A 23911-nucleotide genomic window follows, 5' to 3' on the forward strand; every position below is an offset into this window, starting at 1 on the left:
AGGGCAGGAGCCCCTACCAACCCAGATGAAGGAGCAAAAGGTGAACCACCGGTGAAAAAGAAGAGTCAGTACTGCACCCAAGAAGATGAAGTCGGGTTCCTGGTTGGTGAAGATGATCTCCCATGCTGGATGGATGATTGTAGTCTGGTTTGTGTCACTGGATTCCACCAATAAGCCTTGGCACATGCAAAGAACGTGGTTAGCGGAAAATTACACTGCCTGGGACCAGGAGGGACCTGGTGGCCTCTACCCAGGAGGGGGAGGCAGAGGGGGCTCCCAGAAACCCAGAGAGCCCTCAGACTAGGCAGTGCACACAGGAGTCCTTGAGCACGGGGACAATGAAGGTGCAAACGGAGGTCCATGCCGCACTATTCAAAGGGATCCCACGCCACCGGAGAACCACTCAGGAAGCAGGGCATTGCAGGATAGAGTGCTGGGGGCCAGATCCGCATGGTGCATGAAGAACCTCATGAAAGGATGCCAACAAGCCTTGCCAACTGCAAAAAACGCAGTGTATGGGGGTAACGTCTTGTGTGGGGAGGAAAGCTCTTACCTCCACCAAAGTTGGACAGCTGGACCTCAGGACCGTCGGGACCACTTCAGTCCAGCACCCGTGTTGCTGGATCCACATACTTTGTCACGAAAGGGGACCCAAGCCACCAGTCGTCGCTGCAGAGGGGTGCCTGCTAAAACAGGGAAGTGACTCCTTCACTTCAAAGGAGATTCCTTCGTTCTTCTGGTGCAGGCTGAAGACTGGCTGCCCTCTGAGGATGCATGATCTGGAAACAGCTGCAGTTGCTGGCAGGAGCTGAAGATATAATGTTGCAGAAGTCATCTTTACTTCTTTGTTGCAGTTTGTAGAGTTCCTGGAGGGTCCAGATGCAGTCTCATCGGTAAAAGGTGAAGTAAAAGATGCAGAGGATTCCTTCTGGAGTCTTGCAATCTGAATCTGAGGAAACATCCAGAGGAGAGACCCTAAATAGCCCTGAAAGGGGGATTGGTCGGCTACATAGGTAAGCACCTATCAGAGGAGGGCTCTGACATCACCTGCTGGCACTGGCCACTCAGATGCTCCCAGTGTGCCCCACCACCTTCGAATCCAAGATGGCAAAACCCAGGGACTCCCTGGAGGAGCTCTGGGCACCACCCCTGGGGTCTTGATGGATAGGGGAGTTGTCACTCCCCTTTCCTTTGTCTAGTAACGTGCCAGATTAGGGACTGCGGTCCCTGAACCGGTGTAGACTGGACTATGCAAGGAGGGCACCATCTGTGCCCTTCAAAGCAATTCCAGAGGCTCTGGGAGGCTACCCCTCCCATGCCTGTAACTCCTATTTGCAAAGGGAGAGGGTGTAACACCCCTCTCCTACAGGAAATGTTTTGTTCTGCCTTCCTGGGCTCGAACTGCTTTCGCAACAGGAGGGCAGAAAGCTGTCTCTGAGGTGGCAGCAGCTGAGGCTGCCTGGAAAACCTCAGAAGGCTGGTATGGCAGTCCTGGGGGTCCACTGTGGAGCCCCCAGAGTGCGTGGAATTATACAACCAATGCTAGAATCAGTATAGGGGTATAATTCCAAGATGTTAGGCACCTTACAAGGCCATATTCGGAGTTACCATTGTACAGCTGGACATAGGTATTGACCTATGTCCAGTGCAAGCCTAAAATGGCGTCCCCACACCCACGAAGTCCTGTACAACGTGGGGGCACCTCTGCTAGTGAATGGGTGCCCTCACACACAGGTACTTTGCATCTAGCCTTCAGGGTTGGAAGGCTTGACATATAGGTGACTTATAAGTGACCAGGTGCAGTGTAAATGGCAGTGAAAGGGTGCATGCCCCATTTCACATAGGCTGCAATGGCAGTCCTAAGGATGCCTTTGCATGGGCTCCCTATGGGTGGCAAAAGTAATGCTGAAGCCCATAGGGATCCCCTGGAGCCCCAATGCCCTGGGTACATAAGTACCATATACTAGGGACTTATAAGGGGTGACCAGTATGCCAATTTGGGATGAAATACTAGGTATGCCCCAATGCCTTGGGTACCTAAGTACCAAATACTGGGGACTTATAAGGGGTGACCAGTATGTCAATTTGGGATGAAATACTGGGTTACCAGTATGCAGTGACAAAATTGAGAGTAGAGAGAGCATAAGCACTGGGGTCCTGGTTAGCAGGATCCCAGTGACGCAGTCAAACACACTGACATCAGGCAGAAATTGGGGGTAACAGGCCAGAAAGAGGGTACTTTCCTACACTCTGTGCTTCTTGGACTTAGTCCCCTTTTTCCACAGTTCTTCTTGTCCAGGAATCCACTGTTGGTGTCTTGCTGTCTCTTCTGGGTTTTGCAATATTCTTCTTTACTTCTCTGTGTGTTCTCTGGGAAACTTACTGTGATTTACTCCTGTTTTCCTGGTCGCTGGGGTGGGTTGTGGTACTTCCCTTTAGGCGTTTCTAGTACTCCCAGCTTCCCTCTACACACTATACTTGCCTAGGTGGGTGACCGACTTTCGCATTCCACTTTCTTAGTATATGGTTTGTGCTCCCCCTAGGCCCATTTCTAACTATTGTGATTTTCACTATTTGCACTGTTTTCTGTTTTTATGCCTATTTCTGCATACAAGTGTATATAATTTGTGTATTACTTACCTCCTAAGGGAGTATAGTCTCTATGGTATTTGTGGTATTTGTGTCACCAAAATAAAGTACCTTTATTTTGTAACACTGAGTGTTTTCATTCATGTGTGCTCAGGGGTTCATTACGACCCCGGTGGTTGGCAGTAAGTACTGCCAACAGGCTGGCAGTACTTACTGCCATATTATGACATTGGCAGGTTGGTTGAAGCCAACCTACCAATGTACCACTCCGACCGCCACGACGGTAATAGCCGCCGGGCTGGAGATATCCATCTCCAGCCCGGCGGCCGTCACTGTTCTGCCTGCGGGATTATGACCCCGCCTACCGCCATGGTTTTCGTGGCTTCCTTACAGCCACGAAATCCCAGTAGGCACTATTCCTTCCCTGTCACTGATTATGCTCTCCCCCCTGCCTCTCCAGTTACCCCAACCCCCTGCCTCTCCAAAGCCCTCCCGCCCCCCTACATTCACACCCCCCCTTGACCCACACACACATACACACACCCTTTTCCCACAAACATCCATGCATGCATACATCCACACACCTGCACACACTTTCAAACATACATGCACACATGCACTCACAAAATACAACATACACGCACTCATACCTCCATACATGCACACTTGCATCCAACACGCAACACACACCCACATCCACGCACATACAAACATACACACACACACACCCACACACAACACCCCCTCCCCTGTCGGAGACCGCCATTGTCAAAATGAGGGCCTAAATGTGACTACAGTGGTATTGCATGAGCTTTTCATGTCTCCTAAATAAGCCTTGGCTGCTCATCCACAGCTACCTCTAGAGAGCCTGGATTCTAGACACTGACTACACTACACTAATAAGGGCTACCTGGACCTGGTATAAGGTGTAGGTACCATAGGTACCCACCACACACCAGGCCCACCTCCTACACCGCCCCATCAATTTACTCCATTTTCATGGCGGATCCAGAGGCAGTCTGCCCTAATTAAATCAGGCCTTTAGTTGTTTTGCTAGACTATGATGTGTAAGACAGTTCTTAGGAACCTGCCTTGGTTGTCCATGTTTCTGTTTGATATATTTCTTTCATCGTAGATATCCTAAGAAGCCTACTTCTGGTGAACGCAGGGTGGGAAGGTTCGCCCTATGCAGGTACTGCGAAGATCAAGGTGTTCAAAAAGACAGCATGTAGCCCAGCACAAAACCAATTACCTTGTAGATTGGCAGACAGCACAAGTGGCCCTGCTTCCATCAGAGACATGATTGACAAGTCTGCAACAAAGAAACATTGCAAGTTAGGAAAGGTCAGTGAGGACTCTACTGGTTTTCCAGAAGGCTGGCATCCATCACTTCTCCTATAACCAGAATCACTTCTGGGTTAAGTAGGAGTGACACCAATATTAAGACAAGACCCTAACAGAGACTTTCACCTGGAATTTCTTTTGCTTTGCTGGGTTTTGCTGTTTCATATCTGTGTGCATCACACCCTTGTAATCACACCACTTTTGTTATTTTTCACACAATTTTGAGTTTCCTCGGGTTCATGATAATCTCTTCCATACATAGACAAATACTTTAGATTCTTCTGTCTCCCTGCTTCTGTGCATTAGAGACTATTGGTGAGTGTTGATGGCAGCTAGACCTGAGTCTTTGGAGGTTTGTACACATTCAAATCATGGATAGGCACTGCACTAGTGGGTAAAAACCTAAAGGCTAAGGCCCTCATTACGAGGCCTTAAGACTACAAGCCTTGCGATGGTGGTCGGACCGCCGCAGACAGTTATGACCCTGGCTGATCTGCCACAGTCATACTGCTGATACTGCCAGGCTGCAGCCAGCCTGCAGCCCGACAGTCCCGGGAGTTGTGATCCACCAGGACAGCGATGCAAGCTTGCAGCCCCATCCTGGCGATTACAAGTCAACAGCAGCCAGCCTTTCCATGGTGATATACACTGCCATGGAAAGGCTGGCAGAATGGGGGTGCCGGGGGCCCCTGCACTGTTCATGCACTTGGCATGGGCAGTGCAGGGCCCCCCATGCACAGCCCCATTGCGCATTTCACTGCCCAAATTACAGGCAGTGAAATGCGCAACAGATGCTGCTGCACCCGACGCACCTCAACATTGCCGCCGGCTCAATTACGAGCCAGCTTTAATGTTGTGGCGAGTTTATCGCTGGGCCAGCGGGCAGAAACACTGTTTTTGTCTGCTGACCCAGTGGAAAACTCCTAATAGGGCGCCAATCATACCGCCAGCACTGGCGGTATGATGGTGCCTGCGGCTTCGGCAGTCTTTGAAAAAGACTGCCGAAGTCATAATGAGGGCCTAATTCTATTGCTTACCCTACTATTCTCCTGATTTGCTAGTGGATAAAGTGATTTATGTGAGAACTATATAGTTACTACAAATGATGCTCTATACTTTGCATAAAGTGTAGCTAGATAACACAGACTGACCCCCCTCTCCACTTCAGATGAATTTTCAGGGACCGTTTGGGAGTTCCATCAGGTTCATGAAACTTTTGGATCCAGTCTGAGTTTCTAGAGACAAATAGAGGTTCTAGAATCAAAGTCACTAGTATTGGGCAAACACCACCAGTATATATGCACACCGATATGCATCTACAATTTTGCACTATCATCAATATTTGCACAATTAACCAGCAATGTGTTAATTAGTTTAATCATTCAATAAATCGACTTGATAATATATAGGCTTCTCTTTAAATTGTCCCCCCTTTTTAAAATAAAAACCTGATACTTCTACCTATTGATAAAGCAGTTAATGGTGGAGATAGGGATTGATGATTCTTATTCTTGACAAGATTAACAAAAATTTGGGGCTTATTTACAAGCAGCTTACACCGCTGGTGCGTCACCTTTTGTGATTCTCCAGTGGCGCACACTGCAGACATAGACGTATTGAGGAGAAATGACTTTATTTCTCCTTGTTTCTTCTTATTTCAACACACACAGAAGGAGGAAAATGCTTCCATTGATTGTTTTTGTGCAGGAAGGTGTCCCCTTCTGGCACAAAAACAATGATTTCTACAATGCAGACACCCTTGCACCAAGCGTGCCTGCGCTGGCGAATGGCAGCTCATTTGCACCAGTGCAATAGAAGAGGACAGGAATGCACAGTATCTCATAAATATGACACATTCCTGCCCTCTTCTTTTGATGCACGCCAGCACAGCAGAAAGCCTTGCGGTGATGCCCTGCCCCAAAAGCTTATTCACAAGCTACTTGCGCCGCTGGTGCATCACTTTTTTTGATGCACCAACGGTTCAGGCTTCAGACCCATAATTACAAAGCCATGCAAAGCCACTCTGTGTGACTTTTCATGGACTTGTAGATATGGAGCAAGGCAATAGAGAGCAATTTGCTGCGTTGCTTTACTCTGAGTCATAGAGGCGTTCCATGGGCGTTGCAGTGGGAGTTTCTTCCAACACCCATGGATTTTGATGCATTCCCAGATTTACAAGGATTTGTAAGCCTGGAAATGCGTCAAAAGCCTGCGCCTCCCAAGGGGAGGCGTAACGTGGAGAAATAACTTTATTTCTCCTCGGTTTTCCTATTTCTTGGAGGAAAATGCTTCCATTGATTGTTTTGTGCAGTAAGGTGCGCCTTCCTGCACAAAAATAATCATTCCTACAATGCAGACACCCTTGCACCATGGTGCTAGGGGGCCTGTATTTGCGCATGGCAGCCATTTTTGTGCCAGGACACTGGAAGAGGACAGGAATGTCCTGTATCTCACAGAAGCCTTGCAGCGCTGCCCTGCGGCAAAATATTGTAAATGAGGCCTTGATCCCTTAGTGGTTTTTAATTTGATTTAGGCACACAACAGACCTGCAAGTAAATCCTTCCTGATGTGAATTCTAACAAGAATTCTCACATATGATAAAAACAAATCCTCAAGGGGAAAGCAAAATATCAATCAAAAGCTGTTCCTCCAGCTTGAATTGTGAGTATTTTTCACTTATGTGCTTAGATTTCTTCACCCAGTATTTAGGAGATGTTTGTGACTAGCACAATAACATCATAAAGGAATGGGCAAGTATTCAAATGACTGGAATACTGATACAAAGTGGTCTCATTTGGTATGTGTGGGAGGTTTATGCCTGCACACATTTTACACTTTTGAGATGCTGCTATTAATTCAAGTAGATCATAACATCCAGGAAACATTCTCATTAATTACTTTGCCAACACATAACAGCACCCAAGAGTTTACTTAAACTAAGAGGAAAGTTTAATTTAGGTAATAATAAAAACATAGTAAAGGGTTCCCGCTCTAAGTGAAACTGTGCTGTACCACAGAGTATCATAGAAACAAACATTTAATAGGCAAGACTCCTATGTTCAGCTAAACTGCCTGATTCCCTATCCAATTGAAACGTGCACACCGTACTGGGGCTCCCATACATGCACAGGATTTAATGAATTTGGAGGCTTATTTATAATATTTTGAGGCAGAGCAATGCCTCAAGGCTTCTAGTTGCACTGCCCTACTTTAAAAGAAAAGAAAGGGGCAGGAATCTATGAGATATGGCGCATTCTTGTCCTCTTCTACTGTGCTGGTGCACCATTGGCTGCCATGTGCCAACATTGCAGGAATGATAGTTTTTGTGCAGGAAGGGACACATTCCTGCATAAAAACAATCAGTGGATGAATTTTCCTCCTTCTATGTGTGCAGGAGAATGCAGCACACATAGAAAGAGGAAAAACAAGAAGAAATACACTTATTTCTCTCCACAATGCCGCCCTTGGGGAGGCGTAGGCTTTTGACACATTCCCAGGTTTACAAATCCTTGTAAATCTGAGAATGCATCAAAGTTCATGGGAGTTGCATGGGAAAACCAACTGCAACTTCCATTTAATGCCTCTTTGACGCAGAGCAAGGCAACGCAGCAACTTGCACTGTATTGCCTTACTTCATATCTACGAGGACAAGAAAGGTACACAAAGTGCATGGTCTTGTAGACACGGGCCTGTAGATGGCAGCACCGGTGCGTCAAAAAAAGTGACACATGGGCAGCACAAGCCACTTGTAAATATGTCCCTTTGTTCCAATCACTGTAAACAAGCACATTGTGTTTTGACGGTGCAAAACCATTTGCTTAGTGGTTCAGGATGGCGGTATCAGGTTGGTCAATACGTGAAAAGAAAAGGTCACAGCAGACAGAAAATGGTATCTCAGAAAAAGATACAGCAAAATACTTATAGAAGTGGGTTGGCAAGTTTGTAGACACTTCCTTTTTTTCAAACAGGTACAGGAATGAAACCAGGAGCTGGTATGGAACCAGGTATGGAATCATGAGCAGAAGGTGAATATATGTTTGACCTCAGTTATGTTTTTTTTAGGGTGTCTGTGTCTCTCATTCCTTTTGTCTACAGCACTAATTTATTTACCCACCTTTGGTGACCTTTATTTTTATGCCCTACAGCTTCTGAATCGGTCTCTTGCATTGGGTGGTCTTGTATCCTTAGCCCGTCTCTGCCCAACATGTTTTCCAAATCTCCTATTCAACTCTAAGATGGTACCCAAGTTAACCAAAGTTATTAGGTAACCTCCCAGTGACTATCATTCTTTCGAAATATTTTAGTGCCCATCACTGACATCACCTTTCATACAGTGGCGTAATACAAAATGATGCCCCTCCTGAAGAATGAGATGTGCGGCCCCTGAGTCTCACATATATCACAGATATTCATTGGTCTTTAGCTGAATGGCCCCCCTGAGGGTTTGGGGCCTCTTGAAAAGTTCCCCCTACGCTGCAGAGGATACAGGGGTCTTTGTTACACTCCTGCATTCACAGACCTTTGGGTCAAAAGCTCAAATCACTGATCTCCCCAAAGTCCTATAACCCCTACAGCCAGCTGAGTTTTTATTAACCATCATTTTTTGCCTGATTCTTATTTTTTGAGATGATACAATTGGCTCATTCTTGGTAAACACATAACAAAGCTATTTCTCAAACTGGACGAGTCACCAATTTTATTTTACACCAAAGAAAAAGGCCCTTCAGTGCCAGACATATGAATTTACCGAGCTTTGCTCTGGCAAAGTTCTACTGAGGCCCAAATATGTGGAGAAAAGTGCCACACACCCTCCCCACATTTCTACAATTGATTTTCAATTTAAGAATGATTGCTACCATTCCTAGGATATGATCCTCTGGTCTCAGATTACTAGTACTGGTGTTTTACACCATTGGGTGCATAATCCGGACCAGGGTTCTTTGAAGTTGGTGAGAGAGATGCCCAAATAAATGAGAGGTTTTTAACTTAGAGGGAGATACAGTATTTTGTAAAGGCATATGGACTAAATTGGTAAATCAATGAGCCTGTGTGAACCAGACCCTTCAGTGCATGGACAGGGGTTCCCCTTTGTGGCTGCCTCTCTTCAGATGAAGGGACGAATGTGGTTGGTGGATGCCATTTAAGAATCAGGGCTAGAACCTTGGGACAGCCTTTGGATGCTCATTTAAGAGCGGATGTCTTCTTTTTTTGCAGAGTCCATACCGATGGCTGTGATCATAGGAGTGGCTGTAGGAGCTGGAGTCGGATTCCTTGTCCTAATGGCCACCATTGTGGTGTTTTGCTGTGCTCGGTCCCAGCGAAGTAAGTCTTTCTAGATTTTGAGTTGGTGGACAGAGGGCTAAGGGGTCCTGGGTTTGTCATCATTTGATGTGTTCAATACTGATTGCACAGGTGTTACTCTGCCTTCCTCTTGTTCCAGTCTTTTAAAGAACTCAGACCTCTAGAAGTAAAAAGTATGTTGGATAGAGGCGAAGTAACAAACATATTTCTTTTTTAACAAAATGACTATTTACATTACGTCACAGACAGCAGTTCAGAACGTGACAGAAATATAATAAGAGGTAAGGTTTTTAAACCAGTCACTTCAGTACTGACGAACCTTATATACTGGTACAATTTCTTATGAAAGCACTCACCTCAATGACCACCCATTTATTTCTGCATCGTAACACCCATCGGACCAAAGTACCATTGTTAAAATACTTACATTTCCTAGATCTCATTGATAAATGACACACTAGATGCAGTCTGTGCTTTCCCACCTAAATTTGCGGGCACTCATATACACTACCTTCAGTATGCAGATTACATACTGATGTTCGATCATACAATAGTGGGGCTGCAACAATCTTTTGATGCTCTTGCACAATACTGCAGGGAGAACAAACCTCTAGTTTAGCATTCCAAAACCAAAATAACGGCCTGTGGAACCAGACGCATCAAAAGCTCCAATAAATTCAGATTTGCCATAGAAGACGTACAGTTGGAACTAGTACCAAACCTAAAGTACTTGAGCATTAATTTTAACCAGCATGGCTCGCATGTAACACAGCTTTTTTGTCTTAAAGCTAGTGTCTTGTTCATGATAATGAGCTTTCAGAAACTGTTAGAAAAGATGCGGGCCCAGATCTCACAGGGTTTGCAAAGTTGTCGATGCCAAGTTCATGCCAACCCTAACCTATGGCTCTTTGCTACCTACCGACCATTTGGCATCACGATTGGACAAAGCCCAAACTCAGTGCTACAGGTGTTTGTTCCGTCTGCCCGACGCCACGCCGTCATCCCATATATAACTGGAATTTGGTCTACATATACAATCAGTCATGTGGAAGGCAAGATTACCGGGCTACTACACTAAACTCAAGTCAGCCCCCAATGGATCCCCTAAAAAACGAATCTAGCAAGGTATTCACAACCACAAGTTGCAATGAAATTCCTATGTGAGGAGGAGCTCAATAGAACATTTGGAAACACAGGGCTTTTTGGATCAAAATCTTCCGCCAGAGGCATCTCAAACATTTTAGCCAAAAGTGCAAAAATAACATCAGATGAGGACAGGCAAGAACTTGCATATATGGCTCATGCAGAGTTACGTATGCCCCCTTATCAAAACCTTAGGAAAGCCTCATACCTTTCCATCCACATTAAACTGATATTCAAAAAAGAACTAATGAGGCTCATATGCTGACTAATAGTGTCAAAAGGACAAACATTTGGGAACCTAAAAGGCTCCGCCGATCGTAACTGCTGATTATGTAAATTCAAGCAGGAATCTCTGATGCACATGGCTTGTATTTGTCTCTTTTTATAAACAGTTTAAGTTGCTACTGGTTAAAGCCAATATTCTGTTGCTTGGGCGTTTACCAATGTAACCAGGCCATCACCGCTTGTTTGTCTGGTGCCGATGTACAGCTGTCAGATAGGTGCATGAAATTTCTTAGGGCCACCCTAAACTTACTGAATCCGAGCCCTTCAGACAGCTAACGGGGCAGCCTGAAAGCCGTCACCAGATTCTACTTTAAGAATAACCCTGTAACTTGAGGCTACTCCACTGTGCACTTTACTCCCCAGCTGGCAGCCTTGCCATGACACCTTTAATGGTTTATGTTGAATATTGTTAATTGATTCCTTCGCAGAAGTGTAAATATCAGGTGTATTGGCATTAACGATGCTACGGCACTTTGTTCCTTTTCTCCTTTTTTCAAATTTTTAAATTCAACAATGTTATCACACCTGAGACTGTTTTAGAAACACATTCCACTGTATGTTTTACGCACTTTATCCACCAGTCCACAGCCTTCCCATGTCATTGTTGAATGGTTTATCTTGAATCCTGTTGATTGAGTCTGTAAGCACATTTTCATCCCTCACAGGAATCAAACACTTCACCGAGATTGATGGACCGTTTGCCCCAGAAAGAAGTGTGGTAAACCATACACAAATTTACATCAACAACACCTCAACAATTTAGACACCATGACCAATGTGGCCAAGGAAGGAAAACTCCAATCAGGAATAAAGTTCAAAGCTTTATTTTACAACCACAAACTTAGTTGGTCATTACAACCCTGGCGGACGGTGTAAAAGGTGGGGTAATACCGCAAACAGGCCGACGGACAAAAAAAGGGAATTATGACCCTGGCGGAAACCGCCAACAAAGACAGCCACTTTAACACATCGCCCGCCACGGCGGTACAGACAAGCAGCGCGGCGGTTACCGCCAACAGACAGGCGGAAGACAATGTACCGCCCACACCATTACAACCCGCCAATCCGCCACCTTTTCCGGGGCGGATTCACCGTGGTTAAAAACACGGCGGAAACAGCTTTTGCTATGGGAAAACGCTCACCTGAACACATCACACGAGGAACGACGACTCCATGGACCCGGAACTCCAAATACTCCCTGCCCTTGTCTTTCTGCTCATTTTCGACCAACAGCGACGTAGGCGCAGAAGATACCAGTGAGTACTGCATCTACGACACGGGGGAGGGGGAAGGCAAAAGTTAGGGGGACACCCACCAAACAACCCCACCCCCACCCTCGCATATTACAACATACACACCAATGCAGTCAAAAAATATCACATTAACAACCCACAATCCCCCCTGAAGAATGCAAAGACCAAGCAAATTTCGGTCAAACATTGTAATGTGCCAATATACATGTCATTCAAAAATATACAGATATATCTCAAAATCACTCATAATTATATATACAATACAAGAAGTAGTGCAGATATGTACACAACAATGTCCGTGCACCAACAGTCCAAAAATGCATGGGCGAGGCCCACAATAGATACCTGACCAAAATCCGAGAGAACACTGCCGGGGCATCAGATAGAAACACTACAGGCACCTCAGGGGGAAGGGAAGGGGGGTCACCTCAGCCACATGAATGCGGAGCCAGATCCACGACGGGGCTCCATGCCCATTGATTTATCCTGGGGAGTGCAAAGCCACAGTCTCACAAGTCTCTACAGTGGGTGGGTTGCCCACTGTACCATCCTGGGGAGTGCAAAGCCACAGTCTCTCAAGTCTCTACAGTGGGTGGCTTGCCCACTGTGCCATCCTGGGGAGTGCAAAGCCACAGTCTCTCAAGTCTCTACAGTGGGTGCCTTGCCCACTGTGCCATCCTGGGGAGTGCAAAGCCACAGTCTCACAAGTCTCTACAGTGGGTGGGTTGCCCACTGTGCCATCCTGGGGAGTGCAAAGCCACAGTCTCACAAGTCTCTACAGTGGGTGGCTTGCCCACTGTGCCATCCTGGGGAGTGCAAAGCCACAGTTTCTCAAGTAGATGCAGGTCTCCACTGGTGCTGGAGGGGGACTGGTGCCCAGACTGGATGAGTCTCCCCATGAAAGTTCCTGTCCTGTCACTGTCCCAGCTGCACATGGGATAAGGATGCCTGATGTGGCGGTCCATTCATTCCTACATGGTGCATGCCCTGTTCAGCGGTGCTTTGCCATGGCGGTCTTTGCGTATAAAACATGCTAGGTTACGCTTACTGACATACTCGTAGAAAATACTCCGGTTGGGTAGGCCACGATGCTCATTTTACAGAAACTAAACCTCAAAGGAAGCACTTACAAAATATAATCGTAGCAGGTGCCGCAGTTAAAGCTCAGCTTCTGGAAAGGACAAGCCACCCTAACTCTTGGGCTTGGCAAAGATAAAGCAAGGCTGTGCGCTCAGAGATCCCATAGCAGAAAAAGATCTAGAATCCATCCTGGAGGTGAACTGATGATGTACTGGAGCGTAATCTGTATCTGACTGAGACGCGCGGGTTCTATCTTCCTCTGCTGGAGACACAGAGTAGAAGGTTCTCCCTTTATAAAGCACCTGTAAGCTCCGCCCGCTGAGCCACGTCCCGTCCACCTCGAAGTAGGTAAAGGAATTCCCGCTTTTTACCAGGATGATGGACAGCTTTCCAAAACGACCCCAATGCGTTTTACCGCCGATTCCGGTGGTGCGTTGTTGATGCTCAGAAGCACAATGACACCTCCACAAAGACGCACTAGTATCAATCACATTGCCAAAGGCACACAAGGTTGCTGGAGACGTTTACCCCGTGGCCCTTCACGTACCCTTAGTGTACAATATATACGGGGCGTATAAAACATGCTAGGTAACGCTTACTGACATACTCGTAGAAAATACTCCGGTTGGGTAGGCCACGATGCTCATTTTACAGAAACTAAACCAATAACAATAAAATACACACACACTCTTTTAAACCTGCCATGATTCTAATTATGTATTCTATATGCATATGTGTGTGTATTCATGTGTGTGTGTGTACAAATATATATATATATGTGTATGTATGTGTATATGTTGGTTCTGTGCCTGGCATGTTTGTGGATCATTGCATGGCTCCTGGTTTTTTTGGGTTGTTATACTAGATATCTACGAATTTCTGCTCTCTTTTTATCACACTTATCTTCTCATCACTCTTATGTCATGTCTCCATCAAACTATCCTCCATTCTCACTCGGACTCATCCCAAATCCCTTCGACCACTTTCATCTCCTAAATATCTCTGCCTAAGCTCTTCCCTCCACCTCCACATCTAACTCACCAAACCTCACTCTACCTCTGTGACCTCCCACACAACCCTACTAAATTCTCCTGCATTCATCTCACCCTGCTACTATGCTCTCCCTAACCCTTCCACATCCTCTTTCCCCTCCGCTCCCCTTTTATTCATCTCAAGTCTTTGGATTGAGTAAATGAAGGATAAACTCCCAATTAACACTTCTGGATTTCTTTCCTCCTCCACCCCTCCATTACTCCAGTCAATCTAACTAACAAACTCTCATATCCGCAACTCAAATTAACTCATAATAATACTAAAACTGTACTCCTTATTAAATTATACTAATCCATCACTAATTCTTGTTGGGTACCGGAGTAGCGTGCTACTCATCAAAAAAGCGCTTTGACGCCTCGTCAGGGGTAGTAAGCGCTATATAAATACGATTACAATACAATTACAATACAATACAATATGATGGGTCAACTCCAGAGGCACTGTGTATGGCTATTGGGGGACTCTGGTTACCCAACCTTTCCTGGCTATTGACCCCAGTGAGGAATCCCAGGACCAGGGCAGAGGAACGCTACAATGATGCCCATGGGCGGACTAGGAGGGTGATCAAACGCACCTTCAGCCTCCTTAGGCCAGGTTCCGGTGCCTCCATATGACAGGTGGATCCCTATTCTACTCACCGAAGAAGGTGTGCAACATCATCATCGCCTGCTCCATGCTCCATAATTTGGCATTGCGACGCCAGGTGCCTTTTCTGCAGGAGGATGATCCAGATGACGGTGTTGTAGCAGCTGTGGAGCCTGTGGAGCCTGTGGACAGTGATGAGGATGAAGCTGAGGAAGAAGAAAACGACAACAGGGAGTCAGTCATCCAGCAATATTTCCAGTGAAACACAGGTGAGTACATTTTCAGGGTTAACATTACATTAACTTTCACACGTCTACCTCTATCCTGTATCGACATTTCACTCACTATTTGTTAACTGAGTTGTCCCCTTCCATTTCAGTTTCACAAATGTGGTAACCTACGTGTCAACTGCTTACATCCTTGAAGGGCTTGTGATGTGTGACATTGGTATGTTAGCCTTCCAATGGGTAACCCATTATGACACTGTAATTGATAATACAAAATTACAAATCATAGACTGACTCCAGTTTTTTTAGTGTTTCAAGGGTGTTTATTTAAGTGCTAAAAAATGAAGGGGGGTTGTAAAATGGTGATGGGTGATGGTGGAGGAATGTCCATGGCAGAGTCCAGTCTATTAGTCTCACAGGTACATTGCACATCTGCCCATTGGAAGTGGAGCTGGGGCAGTTCCGATTTGGACAGGGTAACAAAGTGGGACAGTGGGGGGATAATCAGGGTGGTCTTATTTCCTGGCGGTGGTCTTGCTTCTTGCTCTGTCCTGTTCCTGGATCTCAGGGCCCGCTTGCGTGGTGGTTGTCCGTCTGCAGGGGATGGGGTGCTGGTGTGGTGGTCCTGTGGCGGGGCGTCCTGTCCACTAGCGCCGGCGGAGGTGGTGGGCAGTTCATCGTCGTGGCTAGTGTCAGGGGCCCCTTGGAGTGCCACGGTGTCCCTCAATGTCTTTTGAATGTCCGTCAGCACCCCTACGATGGTGCCCAGGGCGGAGCCGATGGTCCTGAGCTCCTCCCTGAACCCCAAATACTGCTCCTCCTGCAGACGCAGGGTCTCCTGCAACTTGTCCAGGACCGTGGCCATCGTCTCCTGGGAGTGGTGGTATGCTCCCATGATGGAGGAGAGGGCCTCGTGGAGAGTTGGTTCCCTTGGCCTGTCCTCCCTCTGTCGCACAGCAGCCCTCCCAGTTCCCCGGTGTTCCTGTGCCTCCGTCCCCTGGACCGTGTGCCCACCACCACTGCCCCCAGGTCCCTGTTGTTGTTGGGGTGGTGGGTTACCCTGGGTGCCCTGTAGTGGTGGACACACCGCTGATTGACCTGTCCTGGGTAGGGAGGTTTGGGCCCGCTGGGTGGGTGCTGTGCTGGTGTTACCAGAGGGTGGAATTTCGGTGTTGGGCTGTGGCTGGGCAAGGGGAACCGACTGTCCTGAGGCCCATTATGGTCCGGGCTGGTCATCAAGATCCAGTAGGGCAGAGCTGCTCTTGTCACTGTGGGCCTCTTCTGGGGGTGGAGTGGTGTTGTCTGCACCCTCTGGTGTGGGTGTGGTGGTCCTCTGGCGGGGAGTCCTGTCCACTAGCGCCGGCGGAGGTGGTGGGCAGTTCATCGTCGTGGCTAGTGTCAGGGGCCCCTTGGAGTGCCACGGTGTCCCTCAATGTGTTTTGAATGTCCGTCAGCACCCCTACGATGGTGCCCAGGGTGGAGCCGATGGTCCTGAGCTCCTCCCTGAACCCCAAATACTGCTCCTCCTGCAGACGCAGGGTCTCCTGCAACTTGTCCAGGACCATGGCCATCGTGTCCTGGGAGTGGTGGTATGCTCCCATGATGGAGGAGAGGGCCTCGTGGAGAGTTGGTTCCCTTGGCCTGTCCTCCCTCTGTCGCACAGCAGCCCTCCCAGTTCCCCGGTGTTCCTGTGCCTCCGTCCCCTGGACCGTGTGCCCATTACCACTGCCCCCAGGTCCCAGTTGTTTTGGGGTGGTGGGTTACCCTGGGTGCCCTGTAGTGGTAGACACACCGCTGATTGACCTGTCCTGGGTAGGGAGGTTTGGGCCCGCTGGGTGGGTGCTGTGCTGGTGTTACCAGAGGGTGGAATATCGGTGTTGGGCTGTGGCTGGGCAAGGGGAACCGACTGTCCTGAGGCCCAAGATGGTCCGGGCTGGTCATCAAGATCCAGTAGGGCAGAGCTGCTCTCGTCACTGTGGGCCTCTTCTGGGGGTGGAGTGGTGTTGTCTGGACCCTCTGGTGTGGTGACGTTCCTTCGGGTTCCTGCAGGGGTATAAGAACATGATTATTGCATGTGTGTGTTTCATGGTGTGCAATTGGTGGGTGTGCGTGAACCCCAGTGCAGGTATTCCTGTGTGGGGGCTTGTGTGATGATGGTTGGGGGGTGTTCTGGGTATGTGCAGTGGGCATTCTTTAGTGATGGGTGTCCATGCTTAGTTGTGTCATGCAGGTCTTAGTTTGTGTTATTAGTACATTAGTGAGGAGTTGGGGTGATAGGGGAGGGTGTGATGGTGGGGGGGTGTGATAGCATGCAGGTAGGGTGGGGGATGTGATATTTAAGATTTGACTTACCAGTGTCCGTTCCTCCAACGACTCCTCCGAGGCCCTCAGGATGCAAGATGGTCAAGACATGCTCCTCCCATGTTGTTAGTTGTGGGGGAGGAGGTGGGGGTCCGCCGCCAGTCCGCTGTACCGCCAGGTGGTGCCTGGAGAGCGTGGAACACACCTTCCCCCGTAGGTCGTTCCACCTCTTCCTGATGTCCTCCCTATTTCTTGGGTGCTGTCCCACTGCATTGACCCTGTCGACTATTCTTTGCCATAGCTCCATCTTCCTGGCTATTGATGTGTGCTGTACCTGTGAGCCAAATAGCTGTGGCTCTACCTGGATTATTTCCTCCACCATGACCCTGAGCTCCTCCTCTGAGAAGCGGGGGTGTCTTTGGCATGCCATGGGGTGGTGTGGGTGATGTGTGGGGTGGTGTATGTGGTGATGAGTGTGGTGAGTGTAGTGGTATGTGGTGTTTTGTTCTTGGATGTTGTGTAGGTGATGGTGTTGTGTGCCTCTGTGTGATGGGGTTGTCTATTCTGTGCTCTCTCTCTGGCCTTCTCTCAGAATTTGTGGTCGTAGGGGTTTGTGGGTGATGTGGGTGTGTGTTTTATATTGTATTGGATGTGTGGGAGTGTGGTGTGTTTGTGTATCAGGTGTGTGTATTTCGAATTGTCCAATGTGGCGGTGTTTTGTATATGTGTGTGTATTTTGAGCGCGGCGGTGTGTACCGCCAATGGAATACTGCGGTTGAAAGACCGCCGCGTGGATTTGTGGGTCGTAATGGCATGGGCGTGTTTCTGTTGGCGTGGAGGTGGAGGATTTGTTTCCGCATGTTTATCGCTGACCTTTGGTGTGGCGGTCTTGTGTGGGTGTCTGAATTTCAGCGGATTCCGTGATGTGTGTCATAATAGCTGTGGCTGTCTACCGCCGCCGCCGCGGTGTATTGGCGGTCTTCTGCACGGCGGTAAGCGCCTTATACCGCCAATGTTGTAATGACCCCCATAGTGTCATAAAGACAATGTATAAAATCAAATTGTAAAGGTATGTAATCATTATTAGCTGTCCAAAGCGGCGAAACAAGTTCAAACAAGTTAGCATTAACACAATTAGGCATTGAAGAACAATCAGGTATATCATTAATGAAATTATCTGAGACACAGAAATATATCTCAGGTCAGACTGTGTCAGCATTTGTCAAGTTCAATTAACAGAGTATGCAGATTTGGGCTGGACATAGGTTGTCCCTACAAGTGAGGGAAGGGGACCAACATATGCTGGCAAAAACACAAAAAAAGACAAAAATATTTAAAGAAAAATTTATCTAGGACTACAGAATACTAGCTAGAAAAATAAAAAGAGTGAGCGTCAGCATGACGGAACATGTCAAGGGGCAATGGCAATCAGCGGAGAGAGATACCGCTCCAAGGGACAGCATTGAAGGATTCTATATCAGCAAAGCTTCTAGATCAGCAGCAAAGTCCAATCAGCCATGTCATCAGGAAATGATCAGAGAAAGAAACAGTGAGGATCAAGGGGTCTGGAGATCTGCAGAGAGATTGTTCTAAACTTTCAAAGTCCATACTTAATATAAAACACAGAAATCAAGTTGATTTGTCGGTTTAATGGCATCATGTCACACAAAAGGGACATAATCCAATCAAAATGTTAGGCAAACTTCAGGTTGCAACAGTCTGTTAATTTCCCAGGCCTTGACTGAGATCATGTCCTCTTTCCGTGTGACTCCAATGGGGTTGAAACATTTGTATTCCTTTGCAACAGTTTGTTTCGTTACCAGGTTTTACTATGGGATCATCTCAGTTCGGTGTGAGTCTAAACAGTTGGAAACAAAAAGTATCTCAAGGACAATTGTACACAGTTCTTCTACAGGTGAACAATAGGCCTTTATAAGTGGGACTTTGCTTCTCATGAGAAAGAATGTGAAAGAAAGCTTCACATTAGGAAAAAAAAGAATTCAGCACATTTATATGAATGCGAAATGCAAGCTCTAAAGGCCTAACTTATGCTAACACAAGAAAATATAAAACGCATTAAAATACTTGTTAATATAGCACACATGATATGCAAACTTATAATTTTAGCATTAATATTATACGATCAGAGTGAGTAAAAAATGTCATTATGAATTGTAAAACTTTGTTAATTCATTACATTAGGTATAACAGAGAAGTGCATTTTTCTCATATGCATATATTTTTAAAGTCATAAATCACATTACACATTAGAAAATAAAATTTGTTTTGATAGTAGAAATTAAGCTAGAGTGTAAAACACACTTTAACATCTTTTTTAGTTCACTAGCATCTTGTTTAATGAGGAAGGCACAATTGTGACCACCAACAAATGAAAACATAAGCACATTTAAAATATGTGTCCGTGCAGCTGTCTATGTTAGGATGTCAAACATGAGACATAAATTGTCACCTTCTTCTTATGTATAGGTCACTAAAAGCATTACTAATATGTGCGCTCCAACAATTTTTATGCAGAATTGCAACACATCTGGTGTGTCCACATCAATAGTGCTTCATTGTTTTGCTCAAGTTTCTTCTTTTTACCTATTTTTAAATTAATCAATTTCATTAGACCTTGCAACTTATTTTAGAAGCACACCCGCTGAATGTTGTATCTTGAAAGTAGTTGATTGATTCCTTGATCGAATTTCAGTTTATTATGATTGTACATTGATGGGGAAAGATACAATAATTATGCAGTTTCACATTGTTTTGCATTGGCAGGCACATGCCTTGAATTGACTAATAGCGACTTTTGAATGTAGTTATTGTTTCCTTGACCGAATTGCAGTTTATTGTGATTGTACACTGATGGAGAAAGATGCAATGTTTTTGTAGTTACACAATGTTTTGAATTGACAGACGCATGCTTTCAACTGATTATTCAGGACGCCTATGATGCTGTGTTTCAAACTTTTTTTCTCTTTTTTGTTTTCTTAATTGTTACAGCTTTAAATAACTGAAAACAATCAAATCTATCTATCTATCTACCTATCTATCTATCTTCACAATAAAAACAAAAACAGCAGGAATTCCAGATTCCTCTCATAACCTAGACTAAGACAATCAGGTGTCGAAACAAAACCTGGCACAATTAAGTGGTCCCTGGATTCTTCTGGGATGACAAACAAATGCATTCAGAATTTCCTGGCTATGCCCTTTTAGTTGACAACATTACATTGATGTGTATTTGTCCCACGTTCTATTTCATTATCACAAACGTCCAACTCGACCCTTTTCTCTTGTCAAAGTTCTATATTACACAGTGGCATTCTGTGTCCCAGGCATTGCTCCTAAAAGTATGCCACAAACCTTCCTTCTATAAATAAAGCACTAATACACGCTAATGCCAGAGCACCATAGAGTGAACTTTATGCAATTACATAGATTAACATATAGGACATTCAATACAATTTATAATTACACAAATATACAGGAATATTCCACAATATTTTTTCTTTTGTTCTTTGTTATGACTTTGTTCTCCTTTTTCAAGTTGACCAGCATTTTTTTCTCTGCACCTTTGTCTACATTATTTTTTTGTAGAACATAGTCAGACTTCAAATACATTTCTATTCCGTTTTGATAGTAAATTATTTGAACATCCTGTTATGGGTCCATGAATCTCGATCACCTACCACAAGACCTTTTATTATCACTGTATCTCATTACCCTCACGGTAATTGCTGCTGTTTTCTTCCATCACATTTTTTTTTCTTTGTTCCCCTTTCCGGTTTTTGGACTATCTTGAAGTTCCTTTTCCTTATTCATCCAAGATGGACTCCCTAATGTTTTGCATTTACTGTTCCTACACAGTGCGTTCCAGTTGTGAAATGTATGATTGAACCTTATTTTGTCATTACTCTCCCCTTTTGTCTACAAATTCTTGCCAACATTAATGGTTTCGTTGAGAATTTTATAGAGCCTATTAAACATGCCATTTGATTATGGTTGATATAGGGAAGATTTTGTTTTCCTTTCAGTTAAGAATTTTTCCATCAATTTAAAAATACGTTGTACGCCAGAATAGTTTTTGGAAACCTTCTCTGCTGAATACCTAATTGAAAACATTCAGGACACCTGTCTATTATTTACCACTACTATTTCTGCCCATTTAGAATACCTAACAACTGCAACATTTAGACATTGCCCAGTTTTCACATCCTCTAAGGTCCCACTATATCTTCCAAAGGCTTCTCAGAAAGACTTATGTATTTCATTGGTTATATCCTTCTGCAACAGATCATATAACTCTAATGGCTCTTCCAAACAGTGCTACCAGTAACCACAACATAACCTGTCTTTGCCTTTACATGTCCATCAGTGTCCTTCGTGAGCTAAGTTAATCAACCTTTCTCTGAAAGAAATGGGGAATTCAGTCTTATTTAACGCAAGACGATGATGACAACACTGTAAAACCAAATCATTTTCTGCTCTCTTTTAGCACTCTTGCTCACTTTAACTCGCACTTTAACTTCCTCATCCTCTACACTACTTTATTCACTGATTTCCTTACGTTCCCAACTGACTATTAATCTGACCTTCTGCATGATGTTTGACCACTGGAATAGGGTCTACATCACAACAATGATCTTGCGATGCCTCTTGCTGGGATGGGAATGTCCCCTGCATGGTGTTCAGTTTTGTTCCTTTCTCAGAGTGCCTTATTGCATGTGTTTTAAATCCTGGTTTTTGTTTTAACCCCAGTTCACACTAATGTAGTGTGCATGCTAAGGCCGAGGCCTGTCACTTCACATGATTTAGATCCTGGACTTGTCCTCAGACCTTGAGGGGACAACAAAGCCATCCCTCATTTGACTCACAGTGGACTAAATCACTGTTACTTTAGCATGTACAGTAATGGTAGCATGGTATCGTGTTCAGTAAATCCATAGTTGTGACCAGACCTTTTTATCTGTGTCACTAGAGTGTAGGCCTACCGGCTGACTCGTGTAAAGTTCTGCTTCAATGCACTAACCCAGATCGTAGCAAACAACCTGTGTATGTTATGCATGTGTATGTGTGACCTGTGTGGTACATGCATTGTGTGTATGAGTGAATTGGAAGCAATGGCTTTATATGCAGAAGGTGGAGGTGAGGTTGTTTTCCCAAACACTGGAAGTGTATTGCTGGCATCCCTGAAGCGGGAGGCAGAAGACCTAGACACTGGGGGAAACAGGACGTAGAGGTTCTCTCGTTGGCATCTCAAAGGCAGCTTGCTGTTTAATCATACTGAAGTTTGACAGCAGAATTGCGGACGCATCCCTGGTGTATGTTTTTTTTGATCAGCTGATCCGGAAGCAGAGGGGAATTGAACCGGAAGCAGAGGCCGCGTTGGGTCGCAGTTGCAGATAGTTCGGACAGCGGACCCTTGCTGTGCCTGTCGAGACTGCCAAGGCTGCCGAAGGAGCGGGTGGCACGAAGCGGGTCTCAGTCCCTGCTGTGGTCGCGGGTCATAGGTGAGGAGCCCGGCGAGCACACCGAGTCTGCCCCCAAGCCTGCTGGGGAACCCGCCGAAAGGAGCTGTGGGTGTAGGAGCAGCGCGCATAGTGGCGTGAGGCTCCTTTCGGTGACTGACGGCATCTGTGGTGTCTGGCGGTGTATGCCCAGGCACACACTACTCTCCACAGAGACAGCTTCACCCATCGCCCTCCCCTCATCGGAGGAGCGACCCCCGTACCGGCCACAGGAGACTCTGGCGGTCGCTCGCTTGTTGCTACGCTGAAGGCGAAGATTCCCCCGCCCCCTATTTTGATTGAGAGTAAGGAAACAAAACACTGACGACTCTTTACTTCGAGTAAGAGGGGCTGTTATGGACAGAGGAATGACTCCATAGCACATAGGCTGCCTACATTTAACATTCGACTGGGCCGGGTGAGTGCAGGACCAACACAGCTTCCACGAGTTTCTCTGCACAGCACTGGATTTACTGCAGAATACCGCAGCATTTAGAGGCTCTATCCGGAGCGAGAAGGCGTGGGGAGAGAGCAGGTGAGGACGGCGTTCAAACTCTTACGGGTTCAATGAGGCCATACGGCATTTAATTAGTGTTCGATCACCAATATCCTGCCCGGGAGAGCGGCCCTCCTGGGCGCTGCAGCGAAAAAGAGAAAGATAAAGTGCTTGTTCGACACGAGGCAAAACCAATATCCCCTTCGTCTGCGGTGTCACAAATATCCTTGTGGCGTACCTTGTGTTTTTTGCGTGAGAATCAGGATATTTGCTTTCCTTGTAGTGCGTACTGCAAAGAGTGCTAACATTGAACTACACGCATTTTCAAAGACAAGTGAACGGAACATTTGGACCTTGATCACCCAGTTTTTTAAATTGGGGCAGTTGGAGTTTAAACCTACGTCTCCTATCTCAGATTCCTGCAACATTGCCGCTATACTATAGCGAGCCATTAGAAGAGTTTACCGAGTCACTTGATGTAGAAGGAGAGGGTCTGCAGGTGTGAGACGCACACGCAGTTAGTGGGACTGTCTTAGAACGTCTGGTTGCTCACTGAGGCAAGCACTCCCCTGGAAGGTGTCTATGAGGCAGTGAAGCCAAGAAGTCTTGCTGGAAAAGGTTTCCTCTCCCCGCATAGGTCTGTTTGGGATCCCACTGCAAGCACTGCCTCTTTCAGAAAGTGATGAAGCCGTCCCTCAGTTTCTGGTGGAGATTTGCCAGTTCTTGAGCCAGCATCTA

The 23911-nt window shown here is 46.1% G+C and overlaps 1 protein-coding gene across 2 annotated transcripts in view; it reads left to right on the top strand.

Moving 5' to 3' along the window:
- KIRREL3 (kirre like nephrin family adhesion molecule 3) overlaps positions 1 to 23911 on the top strand; it is a 3739713-nt gene that overhangs the window by 3298306 nt on the left and 417496 nt on the right. Inside the window, exons 13-14 of one of the 2 annotated variants that reach the window (XM_069224508.1) lie at positions 7902 to 7937; positions 9148 to 9255. In XM_069224508.1, the coding sequence (XP_069080609.1) occupies positions 7902 to 7937; positions 9148 to 9255 (144 nt within the window). The remainder of the gene's footprint in view (positions 1 to 7901; positions 7938 to 9147; positions 9256 to 23911) is intronic. The other variant, XM_069224509.1, reaches the window with a different exon arrangement.

This window comes from Pleurodeles waltl, chromosome 3_1 (genome assembly GCF_031143425.1).
Source record: "Pleurodeles waltl isolate 20211129_DDA chromosome 3_1, aPleWal1.hap1.20221129, whole genome shotgun sequence".
Classification (NCBI taxonomy): domain Eukaryota; kingdom Metazoa; phylum Chordata; class Amphibia; order Caudata; family Salamandridae; genus Pleurodeles; species Pleurodeles waltl.